General features: G+C 36.3%; 1 protein-coding gene across 1 annotated transcript in view; it reads left to right on the forward strand.

Moving 5' to 3' along the window:
- The window catches only part of KIF5B (kinesin family member 5B), a 118776-nt gene that overhangs the window by 73303 nt on the left and 32834 nt on the right, over positions 1-12639 (forward strand). The window contains exons 11-17 of the mRNA XM_012654843.1: positions 1899-2105; positions 4953-5096; positions 9232-9420; positions 10069-10186; positions 10717-10778; positions 10876-10985; positions 11790-11891. Coding sequence (XP_012510297.1) covers positions 1899-2105; positions 4953-5096; positions 9232-9420; positions 10069-10186; positions 10717-10778; positions 10876-10985; positions 11790-11891 — 932 coding nt within the window. The remainder of the gene's footprint in view (positions 1-1898; positions 2106-4952; positions 5097-9231; positions 9421-10068; positions 10187-10716; positions 10779-10875; positions 10986-11789; positions 11892-12639) is intronic.

The following is a 12639-nucleotide window of genomic DNA, read 5'->3' on the forward strand; positions in this document are numbered from 1 at the left end:
TTTTGAGACAGGGTCTCTGTCATTTGCGCTGGAATGCAGTGGCGCTATCATAGCTCACTGTAGCCTTGAACTCCTGAGCTCAAGCCTGCCTCAGCCGGGACTACTATGGGTGTCACGCACCACCATGCCTGGCTACATTTTTTTTTTCCTTTAAGAGACGGAGTCTCACTGTGTTGCTCAGGCTGGTCTTAAACTCCTGGTCTCAAGGGATCCTCCTACCTTAGCCTCCCAGAGTGCTGGGATTATAGGTGTGAGCCACCATGCCTGGCCCCTGATTGTTTCTTTTCGAAATTTGAGTTCCTTCTAATCCGAAGGGAAGAAAAACTTTTAATTTTTATTTACTTACTTCGAAGTACAATGCTGTATATCACCTTATTCTCCCCTAAACATTTTTTATTGATTTTTGGGCTGAAGGAATCTTAGATTCTCCCTCCCTCAATGAAAAGTATTTATATATGGATATGAGGAAAGAAATATAAAAACATAAATGTTTGTGTTTGCTTAAACCCAAGATGTAGGTCTAAAGGATTATAAGGAAAGAAAATACTGGTTTCTAAATCCCGTTGACTTTGTCTTTAATAATTGTATAATTTCGGGTATGAGTTTCTATGGGAATGAGAATTTTTTCTTAGTTCTTCCACATTTGTCTTCTTGTCACCTACTTTGGACCCTTATTTTTATCTCTCTGGGCACAGCATGGGGATAATCAGTCCTTTATTTAAGGTTTTTTGGGGGGTGGGGGAATGGAGACAAAGACTATAAAGCTTTAATAGGAAAGAGTTACTTTCAGTGAAATTAATCGTGACAAGACCATGTTTATACTTACGTCAGCAATACCATTGTTTTTCAGAGGGACACCGTTGACATTTTGGGTTGGATGATTATGTTCTGTCCTGTGCATTATAGAACCTTTAGCATCCCTAGCCCCTACTCCTAAATGCTGTTAGCATCCCACCCCATTTATAACACTCACACCCATTTCCAAATATCCTACTGAAGAGACACTGACCTGGATGATTGAGTATCCTCCTAATCAGTCTCTTGGCTTCCCTCCAGTGCAGATTTTATGTTTTTCTGAGGCATAGCACAGATGCCATCACTTCCTGCCCATAACAAATCTAAACTTTCAAGCAGCTCTTCTACACCTCTAATTTCATGGTTCTATACACACCATTCATGGCCCTAGAATGCCATTTTCTTCTATTACATTAGTTTGCACATGACTAAAATCTATCCTGACCAACTTCTCCATGAATATTCTCCAGAAATATCCTCCTTTTTATACTACTAAGCACTTTGTCTCATCCCTCTTGTGTGGCTCTTACATTCCATCTTGTATTGCACCTACTTATGTACCTGTCTTCTCTTTGACTTGGGTTCCTCAAAGATAAAGTCTTAACTGGGTGCGGTGCCTCACACCTGTAACCCTAGCACTCTGGGACGCCAAAGTGGGAGGATCATGTGAGGTCAGGAGTTCGAGACCAGCCAGAGCAAGATTAGGACCCTGTCTGTACACAAAAATAGAAAAATTAGCCAGGTGTGGTGGTGTATGATGCCTATATCTACTTGGGAGGCTGAGGCAGGAGGATTGCTGGAGCCCAGGAGTTTGCGGTTGCAGTGAGCTATGATGATGCCACTGTACTCTAGCTGGGGTGAGAGTGAGACTCTGTCTTCAAAAAAAAAAAAATCAAAGTCTTTGACTTCCTTATTGTCTTTCAGCATCCAGCACTGTGCCTGCATATAGTAGGCATTCAGTAAATCTGTTGAGTAAATGTTGCCACACTTAATGGTATTCACATTTCACTCTGTTTGTGCTTAGCAAATGGTGAAACTTCATTGATGTTTTTTGGAAACCTGTATACTTTTGATAAAAATAAATATTTTACTCTTTCTTATAGCTTCTGGCATCTACCAGAAGGGATCAAGACAATATGCAAGCTGAGCTGAATCGCCTTCAAGCAGAAAATGATGCCTCTAAAGAAGAAGTAAAAGAAGTTTTACAGGCCTTAGAGGAACTTGCTGTGAATTATGACCAGAAGTCTCAGGAAGTTGAAGACAAAACTAAGGAGTATGAATTGCTTAGTGATGAACTGAATCAGAAATCGGTAGGATATAGTTTTGTTTTCATTCTTAATACTTTAGTACAAATATTCTTAATTTAAAAATTACTTGTTACTTCTTTCTATATAAGCCCAAGATTGATAGTATTAATTCTCCAGGGACTGGGGTCTCAATTTCCATTCCTTCTATATATGAAGCCTTAGAGGTGGAGGAAGACAAGTTATCTTTTTAGTTCCTAAAGGTCTGTTAATTATCTAATTTAAATGCTATTTTAAAAGATGTTGCTACTTCTGATGTTAAAGGAAAAAAATGAAGTTACCTTTACTTGCTCAGTAAAGTTGAGTTGGATCATCTCTAGTTAGATGATTTTTCTTTTTCTTTTTTTTTTTTTTTTTTGAAACAGAGTGTCACTCTGTTGCCCCAGCTAGAGTGCCTTGGCGTCAGCTTACAGCAACCTCAAACTCCTGGGCTCAAGAGATCCTACTGCCTCAGCCTCCCAAGTACTGGGACTACAAGCATGCGCCACCATGCCCAGCTAATTTTTCTATATATTTTTAGTTGTCCAGCTAATTTTTTTCTATTTTTTTTAGTGGAGATGAGGTCTCACTCTTGCTCAGGCTGGTCTCCAACTCCTGAGCTCAAACTATCCGCCTGTCTCGGCCTCCCAGAGTGCTAGGATTACAGGCATGAGCCACCGCACCCAGCCTTCTAGTTAGATGATTTTTCAAACTGTATATTAATAAACATGAACCTAAGAATAAAAATGTTGTTTGATCAACCACATGAATTATTTGGAGTAGCCATAAGGATGTATAACTTTATATAATTTGTGTTTTGTTTACTGTTTATTCCCACCACCTGGAACAGTGCCTTCCTGGCAAAACGTGGTAGGATCTTCCTTGTGGTTACCCAATGATTTTTATCATTGCTATAGACAAGGATTGTAAACCAGCAGTGATGCCAGAAATAGTATAGAGCTATGATTTTTCCAACACCATCATGAATGAGCTGTCTTCCTGTGGTTTTGTTGTTAATGCTAGCTTCTCGTTTACAGATCTATACCTAGACTTGCACTCTGGATCTGTGCCACCGCTTATTTCCCTATCCATGCTCACTTGTATAAAGGAAAGCAGTCAGCAGTATGAAATAGCACTCATAAAAGATTTACTATACCTGATGAGTTCATTTTCCCTTTTTAATCTACAAAATACGGTTAGCTCCAAGTTAAAATTTAATACCCTGGAGATCCAAGACACTTATAACTCATACTGAGTTGCATTATTAGCAAACCTAATTGCTGCTTGGAAAAGCAACAAGAGTTTCTTACAACTCTGTGAGTTGGTCCTTGGCCACCGATTTTAGTCTTTTTTTTTTTTTTTGGCGGGGGACAGATTCTCACTTTGTCGCCCAGGCTAGAGTGCAGTGGTGTCATCGTAGCTCACTGCAACCTCAAGCTCCTGGGCTTAAGGGATCCTCCTGCCTCAGCTTTCCCCAGTAGCTGGGGCTACAGGTGCATGCCACCACGCCCGGCTAATTTTTCTCTTTTTTGTAGAGACAGGGTCTCGCTCTTGCTCAGGCTGGTCTTGAACTCCTGAGCTCAAGCGATCCTCCTGCCTTGGCCTCCCAGAGTGCTAGGATTACAGGCGTGAACCACCTTGCCCAGCTGATTTCAGTCTTTAAGATAGTTAACATTTGTTGTCTCAGTTGTGGAGCTGAAATCTATGAGCACTACATTGGTAATAGGAGTTAGAAACTCCTAGTGTTTAGCATCTTTTTATATGCTTAAACAGCATTGCTGTTCATTTCTTAGAGAAAATGCATGGTAATTTAAACATTTATGGTAGAAGTATGCTACATTATTAGACTTGCAAGATAATTGGTATCATATCGTAGATTAACCTGGGTGAACATATACTCTACTGATACTCAGAAACTTAAGGAAATGACCAACCACCAGAAGAAAGAGTAGTTGAATGATGGCACCTTTACTAAAAGATAATGACTAAAAGTCAATCAGTTGCATTTAAAAATGCACTACAGGTTGAGTATCCCTTATATTCATCTTCTGGTCCCAAGCATTTCAGATTTTGGAATATTTGTGTTACACTTAATAGTTGAGTATTTCTAATCCAAAATCTGAAATGTGTTTCAATGAGCATTTTCTTTGAGCATCATGTAAGCATTCAGAAAGTTACAGATTTTGGAGCATTTTGGATTAGGGATGCTCAACCTGTGTCTGATCCATGATATAATGAATAATTTTTAAAGTGGCCAGATTGAGTTGGACTTTTCAAAATTTGGTGACTTTATAGCTAGTAAACCAGCTGTTATTTTAAATTTATAATTATAGTAATTAAACCCAGACAGTAATATTACTTTGATCATTAGCTCCTGGATAATTGCTTGTATCATAGTTTGAAAAATAGTGATAATTATCATCAAGTAGATTTTCAGTAAATATATAGAAAGTAGATGAAGAAAGCATGTAACCATCTAGAAACTGTCAGTTCCGTTCTAACATGAATTATCTCAGACTCAACTTCCAAAGATAAATGATAATATAGTAATAAATGATAAATTTAATTAATTTTGAAGTTTTCCATTTCTAGGCAGAAACATTATTCAGTCTCAAAAATTTCGTGGAGTAATACAAGCTGCCTGCTCTTAATGGAATACAATATGGCTACTTGAGCCTTTGAGGTCTAAAATATTTTTTTTTAAGTTCGAGCTGGGAGCTAGTCCAGAACTCAGTAGACAATTCAAGAAAATGAAAGCAGAAAATACATGGTTTTGTATGGGCTAGGTAAAAAACTTGAAATGCCTATGAATATTTGAATTGAATTTTTATTTAGTAGATTTAACTATATACTTTTTATTTTGGGTTATGTTAGGCAACATTAGCAAGTATAGATGCCGAGCTTCAGAAACTTAAGGAAATGACCAACCACCAGAAAAAACGAGCAGCTGAGATGATGGCATCTTTACTAAAAGACCTTGCAGAAATAGGAATTGCTGTGGGAAATAATGATGTAAAGGTAAATATGATAACTAGATATTAAGTGTAATTGTATGCAACTTGCACTTTTGTTTGCTACTTTTTTTTTTTTTTCAAAGTTCTTCGTACCAGTTATCACATCTTCACAACAGCCATGTTTGGTAGATGATATTAACTCCATTTTGAATAGATGAGGGGGGAAGGTGAGAATAAGGAGCACCAATATAGACATACTCAGTAGGTAGCATTTATTGAACCTTTGTTTGATTGTTTGCAATGTAAAGATTTCACACTTAGAAATTATCTTAATAAATTACCATACATGAAAGTATGTGATTGTGTACCAACAGTGAAGATTAGCTCAGCAAGTAAACTCATAAATGATTTAGCCTGTCGTTGCTTTAAATGTTTAAATAAAGGTAAAAGATGAGCACTACTTAATTCCTTTTTTAATTTTGCATGAAAAATTTCAAACATACAATAGTAGAGAGAATAATGAACTCCAGAGTTATCAGTTATCAAAATATTGCCACACTTTGTTTTTTTGCCTTTTTCTTATAATAATCTTTTGAAGGACACTAATATTGGTCATAATAGCATTAAGCATGTGACCTGGGAGACTTAAAAATTCAGACCAAAACGCAAACTGAGATTCTTAACTGCAAAAACATCACATAACATGAAAGGTTTCTGTGTTGCATTAGCTATTTGTTTGGACTTTACCTTTTTGATTTAAGCCTAATTATAGTAACAGAGAAGAAACTTACACTTGGGTTTATAGTGAAAGCCTGCTAAGAAGCCCAGTTTAACAGGAGTTGGAAATGAAGTAAAAGTTTCCAATATTGAGCACACATTCCTTCTTGTCGAATGTATTGTTGAAAGTTGCTGTTTGTTGATGGAGGCAAGGATTCTTGTTACTCTTCTCCTGTGTCATTTCGTTATGTTGACTCACCTCATTGAAACAAAGGAAAAGTGTAATTTTTAATATCAGGTGACTTGACTTTCTGTCTTACACCATCTGTCTGAACATTATGCCCTATCCTGTTTATTATGGTGAAGTAATATGAGATGCAGAGATGTGGGAATCTTCTAGGATGGAGAAGTAGATTTATTTCACATCACTGAGCACTAGAAAGGTATTGTTCAAAATTCGCTTTATAGATTTTTCAACTTTTTTAAGAAAAATCTTTCCCTTTCATTTTCAAATAATCATAATTTAAGTGAAAAGTGGTAAAGATAGAGAAAATAAAGAGTGGAAATGGCTTATGGTTAGCAGCAGAGCCAGACATAGAATACAGGTTCCTGGACTCCTAGACTGCTTTTTTCAATATAATATTATAACATTTTCAAAATAAGTCAGCCTTGCAAATAGGTAATTTAAAAAAACAAAAAGATGCTCAGTATTTTTGTCATTTACACGTAATTCTTTTCCTATCATCAGTAAGCACTGTTTGAGCTCCACTTTTTTTAATTTTTACATTACAGTTCATTCTTTGTGTTTTATAGGTGTATAGATTTTTTAAAATGCATAATATCGTAGATTCATTATTACAGTATCTTTTAGAATAGTTTTACCACCCTAACATATTCCCTGTACTTTATCTATTTATCCCTACTCAGTGAACCTCTGGCAGCTGCCGGTTTTACTACTATCTCTGTAGATTCGCTTTGTCCAAAATTTTATATAGTTGGAATCATACAAATATGTAGCCTTTTTAGACTAGCTTCTTTCTCTTAACAATATGCATTTAAGGTTCTTCAGTGTCTTTTTGTGGCTTGATAGTTCATTTCTTTTATCACTAAATGATATTCTGTTGTATGAATGTTTACCACAATTGATTTTATCCATTCACCTACTTGATTACTTTCAGTTTTTGACAATTTTGAATAAAGCTGCTATAAACATTCATGTGTAAGTTTTTCCGTGGACATAAATTTCCAATTCAGTTGGGTAAAATACCTAGGAGTGTTAGCTTTGTGAGAGCCTCTCAAGCTGTCTTTCAAAGTAGCAGAAGCATTTTGCATTCCTATCAGCCACAAATGAGAGTTCTTGTTGCTCTACATCCTTGTCAGCATTCTTTCCCTGCCACAGTTTTTTTATTTGTTTTAGCAGTTCTACTAATGTATAGTGTTATCTCGTATTGAATTTGTATTTGGGTTATTTTCTTCTTGTTAAGTTTTGAGAATTCTTTGTGCGTTTTGGATGTAAGTCCTTTATCAGGTAGTGTCTTGCAATATTTTTCCCAGTCTGTGGCTTGCTTGTCTTTTTTTTCTTAACAGGGTCTTTTGCAAAGCAGAAATTTTTAATTTTAATGAGGTCTGCCTTGCCAATTTTTTCATTCATGGATTGTGTTTTTGGTATTGTATTTAAAACCTCATCACCAAACCCAAGGTCACCTAGATTTTCTCCTGTGTTATCTTCTAAAAATTTTTTAGTTTTGCATTTTATGTTTGGGTCTGCGATTCATTTTAGAGTTAATGTTTCTGAAAGGTGTAAGGTCTGTGTCAGGATTCATTGTTTTGCATGTGGTTGTCCAGTTGTTCCATTTGTTGAAAAGACTATCCTTTCTCCATTCAATTGCTTTTGCCCCCTTGTCAGAAATTAATTGAATATATTTACGTAGCTCTTTTCCTGATCTCTCTGTTCTGTTGACTTGTCTATTCTTTTCCAATACTATACAGTCTTGATTATTGTGCCTTTACAATAAGTCTTAAAGTTGTATAATGTCGGTCCTACGACTTTGTTCTTCTTTAGTATTGTGTTCGCTATTCAGGGTCTTTTGCTTGTATGTATAAACTTTAGAATCAGTTTATTGATATCCACAAAATAAGTTGCTGCTATCTCGATTGCGATTATATTCTTTCATTAGTGTTTTGGCGTTTCCTCTTGTAGATCGTGTGCATATCATGTTAGATTTATAAATAAATATGTCTGTCTTTTGTTTTGTTTTTTTTTGCTGCTAAGATAAATGGCACTGTGTTTTTTGGGGGTTTTTTGTAGGGTTTTTTTGAGACAAGGTCTCGCTCTGTTGCCCAGGTTGGAGTGCAGTGGCACGATCATACTCACTGCAACCTTGAACTCCTGGCCTCATGTGATCCTCCCACCTCAGCCCCACAAAGTGCTGGGATTACAGGCATGAGCCACCATGCTGGGCTGGCACTGTGTTTTTAATTTTGAATTCCAGGTGTTTGTTGTTGGTATGTAGCAAGTGGTTAACTTTTGTATATTAATCTCACATCTTGCAACCTTGCTGTAATGGCTTTATTAGTTCCAGTAGTTTTTTTTAAACAATCATACCGTCTGCAGACAAAGACAGTTTTCTTTCTTCCCAAGCTCTGCTTAATTTTGACACTGATTATTGTACTGGAATTTTGTAATGAAACCTATGAAAGTTAAGGCATGTACAGTGACCACTGTTCCTCTTGTTTTTTGTTTTTTTTTTTTTTGAGACAGAGTCTCACTGTGTTGCCCGAGCTAGAGTGCCGTGGCGTCATCCTAGCTCACAGCAACCTCAAACTTCTGGGCTCAAGCGATCCTCCTGCCTCAGCCTCCCGAGTAGCTGGGACACTACAGGCATGCGCCACCACGCCCGGCTAACTTTTTCTATGTGTTTTTAGTTGTCCGATTAATTTCTTTCTATTTTTAGTAGAGACGGGGTCTCGCTCTTGCTCAGGCTGGTTTCGAACTCCTGAGCTCAAACAATCCGCCCGCCTCAGCCTCCCAAGTACTAGGATTACAGGCGTGAGCCCACCGCGCCCAGCCTGTTCCTCTTGTTTGAACTTAAAAATCATTCTTTCCCTGCCACATAAACATCCTTTTACTTGTTAAGTTTTAAACTGAGCTTCTACACAATTAATAATGAATTTACTGAAGGGGTCTTGTAAGGAGGAAATATAAATTAATGAAAGAGGCAGAATTCATCTGTTTTGTTTTTTCAGGTTTATGTTTATTTTCCTTATAGGCATATATTAACATTATGTTTTAAAAAGTGGAGAATGCAAAAAGTAAGCTCTATTTATTTACCTGTTATTGAAAAGAGTAATAAAAGAAAAAATAAAGACTTCCTGTGGATTTTGAGTCATATTAAAATATTTTTGTTATAAGATTTTAAAGTCTAATTGGAAAACACTCTGAACATTTTGGGCTTTAATTTTATTTCACTTTTTTCTCACAGCAACCTGAGGGAACTGGCATGATAGATGAAGAGTTCACTGTTGCAAGGCTCTACATTAGCAAAATGAAGTCAGAAGTGAAAACGATGGTGAAACGTTGCAAACAGTTAGAAAGTACACAAACTGAGAGCAACAAAAAAATGGAAGAAAATGAAAAGGAGTTAGCAGCGTGTCAGCTTCGTATCTCTCAAGTATGTTGCATTACAAAGTTTCTTCGTTTTTTTCAACCACCCACATATAAATTTTATTTATTATAAGAGTTTTCGTAAAAATGAGCTTCTGTAGGTTATTTTGAGTAACAAAATAAAAAGGCTAATTTAGTCAGTTGCCTTTCCTTATCTAGCTACAATATAATAACTTGGATGATTTAACTCGGTTATATTTGCTAACATGTATATGGGTTATATATGGAAATTTACTAGAAAGATGTTACTGGTGCTGCCTATTGAAGATTGTAGAAGAATTCCAGGATGGGCAAAACTGCAGGGGACCAGTTTTCTGGCTTTCACAAATGAACTAATGAGGCCATTCATCAAGATAGGAATTTCACAGGGAGGAGGAGGGTTACATTGGTTAAAGATAACTATAAGAATATTATTTCATATTTCAAGTCTTCAGTGCCTTAGTTTGCAAGTGGTATAAGCTATACAGATGGCCATTTAATTGATTAAATGGTTTAACATTTTAAATCTGGCTTCTGAATATTTTAGGTTTAAATATCTTCAAGTTTGTCATATACTTAGATATATCAATAAACCTTGCTAGCCTTCAGATATTCTTAACAAAATGTGTGCATGAGGTATTTTTTCCATTTCATATCAGTATATTTTTTCCAAAAGCATGAAGCCAAAATCAAGTCATTGACTGAATACCTTCAGAATGTGGAGCAAAAGAAAAGACAGCTGGAGGAATCTGTCGATTCCCTCAGTGAAGAGCTAGTCCAGCTTCGAGCACAAGGTATTAGCTTCCAACTCTTTACGAGTTATATATTAATTCTTTCTTATTTTAATGTAATTCTAATAAGCTTACATTCACACTGATGGAGAATAGTAGGAATATGGATAACTTGGAACGGTAAACAAATCATACATTTTAATGTTGCTTCAGAACATATTAAGACTGTGTTTGAGTGTGAAAATGTCCACTCTGGGAATTTCCCACAGTTAGGAAGGGGGCTGTGTGTGTAAATCTTAACACAGGGGATTTAGAAGCTGTCTCTTTCCCTGCCATGCCCTTATCCCATCTGTTCCGGGATTAGGCAAAGAAAACACATAAAAGAATCCCTAATATCAACACAAGGGATGTAACTAAGTGTGCTAGTCACCATGTCATTGAGCTAAGAGAACAAGATTTACTTTTTGACATTTGGATAATTTAAAGTCAAGTAGTACTAAGGACCATACTTCATAAACTCCTTTTGCTCCTTGGTTTACATGAGGAAACTAAGACTTATTTCACTCCTCTGTTTTCTCTCCTCACCCAAACAGAAAAGGTGCATGAAATGGAAAAGGAACACTTAAATAAGGTGCAGACTGCAAATGAAGTTAAGGCAAGTATGATGCTGCATTGGACTCTAGTGACTTTAGTCTATTATTATTAATTTTTATTAGTCTGGCTTTAATATCCTTTTCCCCTCAAAATTTTAGCAAGCTGTTGAACAACAGATCCAGAGCCACAGAGAAACTCATCAAAAACAAATCAGTAGTTTGAGAGATGAAGTAGAGGCAAAAGAAAAACTTATTACTGATCTTCAAGAGTAAGTATTGTAGTTTTCTTTTAGATATTAGAAACTGAGAAAGATGGATTATTTAGACAGGAGGAAATAATAGGTTACTGATGGACAGTATGTCCTTATGAGAAACCTGTAGTTTTCATTGAAATTACAATTTTTGACTTGGAAATAAAGAATTTTCTCATTTATGAATAAAACTTAGAAGTTGATGTCAAATTTTTAAAAATTTTTCTTAGGTCTTTTGACCTAAATATTCACTAAAAAGAAAAAAAAACCCAACTCGTTATTGTAAATAGATGGCACAGTCTCCTCCAAATCATTTACTTCTTTAATTTAAAAGTTTCTTAACTGAGAAAAATTTTATTCAAAATTTTGGGTTTTAAAAGTTTTTTCAAATGGAAGTTGTCATGTTAATTTATCTAGAAGACATTTTCCTTACTTCTGTAATCGTGCACGTACACAGAATTTATAGAAGTTGGAGCCTGCGACAATTTGAGTAGGAACCAGAGGAGAGTAACAAAACAACAAAAATGACGAAGGTTGGGTCATGGGTCTTATTACTCCCTCGTAGAAGTAGGGATAAGAATTCAGGAAGGTAAAAGACATAGCAGAATAAAATCATGATTTGAAACCAAAATATGAAAAATACTATGTGGCTGAATGTAATCAGGCCCCCTCCCACTTGTCTCCCATAGGGGACAGGATAACAAAGGAGGCCTTGCGTATTTGAAAGATGAGATTGTAGAATTTAAGAGTTTGAAGCATTTTAACAACAAAATTCAGAAAACTATCATGTTGATAACATGTTATGATTTTTTTTTCTTTCAGCCAAAACCAGAAAATGATGTTAGAGCAGGAGCGTCTAAGAGTAGAACATGAGAAGTTGAAAGCTACAGATCAGGAAAAGAGTAGAAAACTACATGAACTTACGTGAGTAATTGTGATTAAAGTTTCAAAATAAAAACTAAATTAGAGGATTGCAGGCATTAGCCTTGGATATATCCAGTGAGTACATTTTTAACTTTGTATGGGCTAAAGCAGCAGTCCCTAACCTTTTTGGCACCAGGGACAGGTTTCATGGAAGACGGTTTTTCCACCAACTGCGGGTGGGGCTCATGCGGTGATGCGGGAGCGGCTGTATAGATGAAGCTTCACTCGCTTGCTGCTGCTCACCTGCTGTCTGGCCCCCCAGTTCCCAAGGTTCATGAAAGACAATTTTTCCACAGATAGGGGCAGGAAGCTCTGCAGCTTGGTTCCTAACAGGCCGAGACTAGTACCAGGGGTTGGGGACTTCAGGGCTAAAGGGTGTTTTTCTTAAATCCTCTGAGTTTGATTTGTATCTAAAAACTTTGCAATATATGCTTGTCTTTTAGTGAAAGCAAGGTCTTATATTTCATTGATTGTCAAGATTTAAATTCCTATCTTGTCAGCCTACCTGGTGTTTTACCATATTACTTCAGGATCCATTATAAAAATCAGCCTAAAACATGACATTAAGTAATTTAGAAGATGTTCAGGATCTATCACAAAAACTGAATTTTTGTCAAATTTGAGCTTGCATAAAAGAACATTATTGTTTTAGCCTTGCCTTTTTGAACAGAGGTTTTCACTGTTTACCCATTCTCATTTACTGAGTCAGTACTTGGTTTTCTAGAATCTGAGCAGATAGAATACTCAC

This window comes from Propithecus coquereli, unplaced genomic scaffold, assembly GCF_000956105.1.
Source record: "Propithecus coquereli isolate 6110/MARCELLA unplaced genomic scaffold, Pcoq_1.0 Scaffold45, whole genome shotgun sequence".
NCBI lineage: Eukaryota > Metazoa > Chordata > Mammalia > Primates > Indriidae > Propithecus > Propithecus coquereli.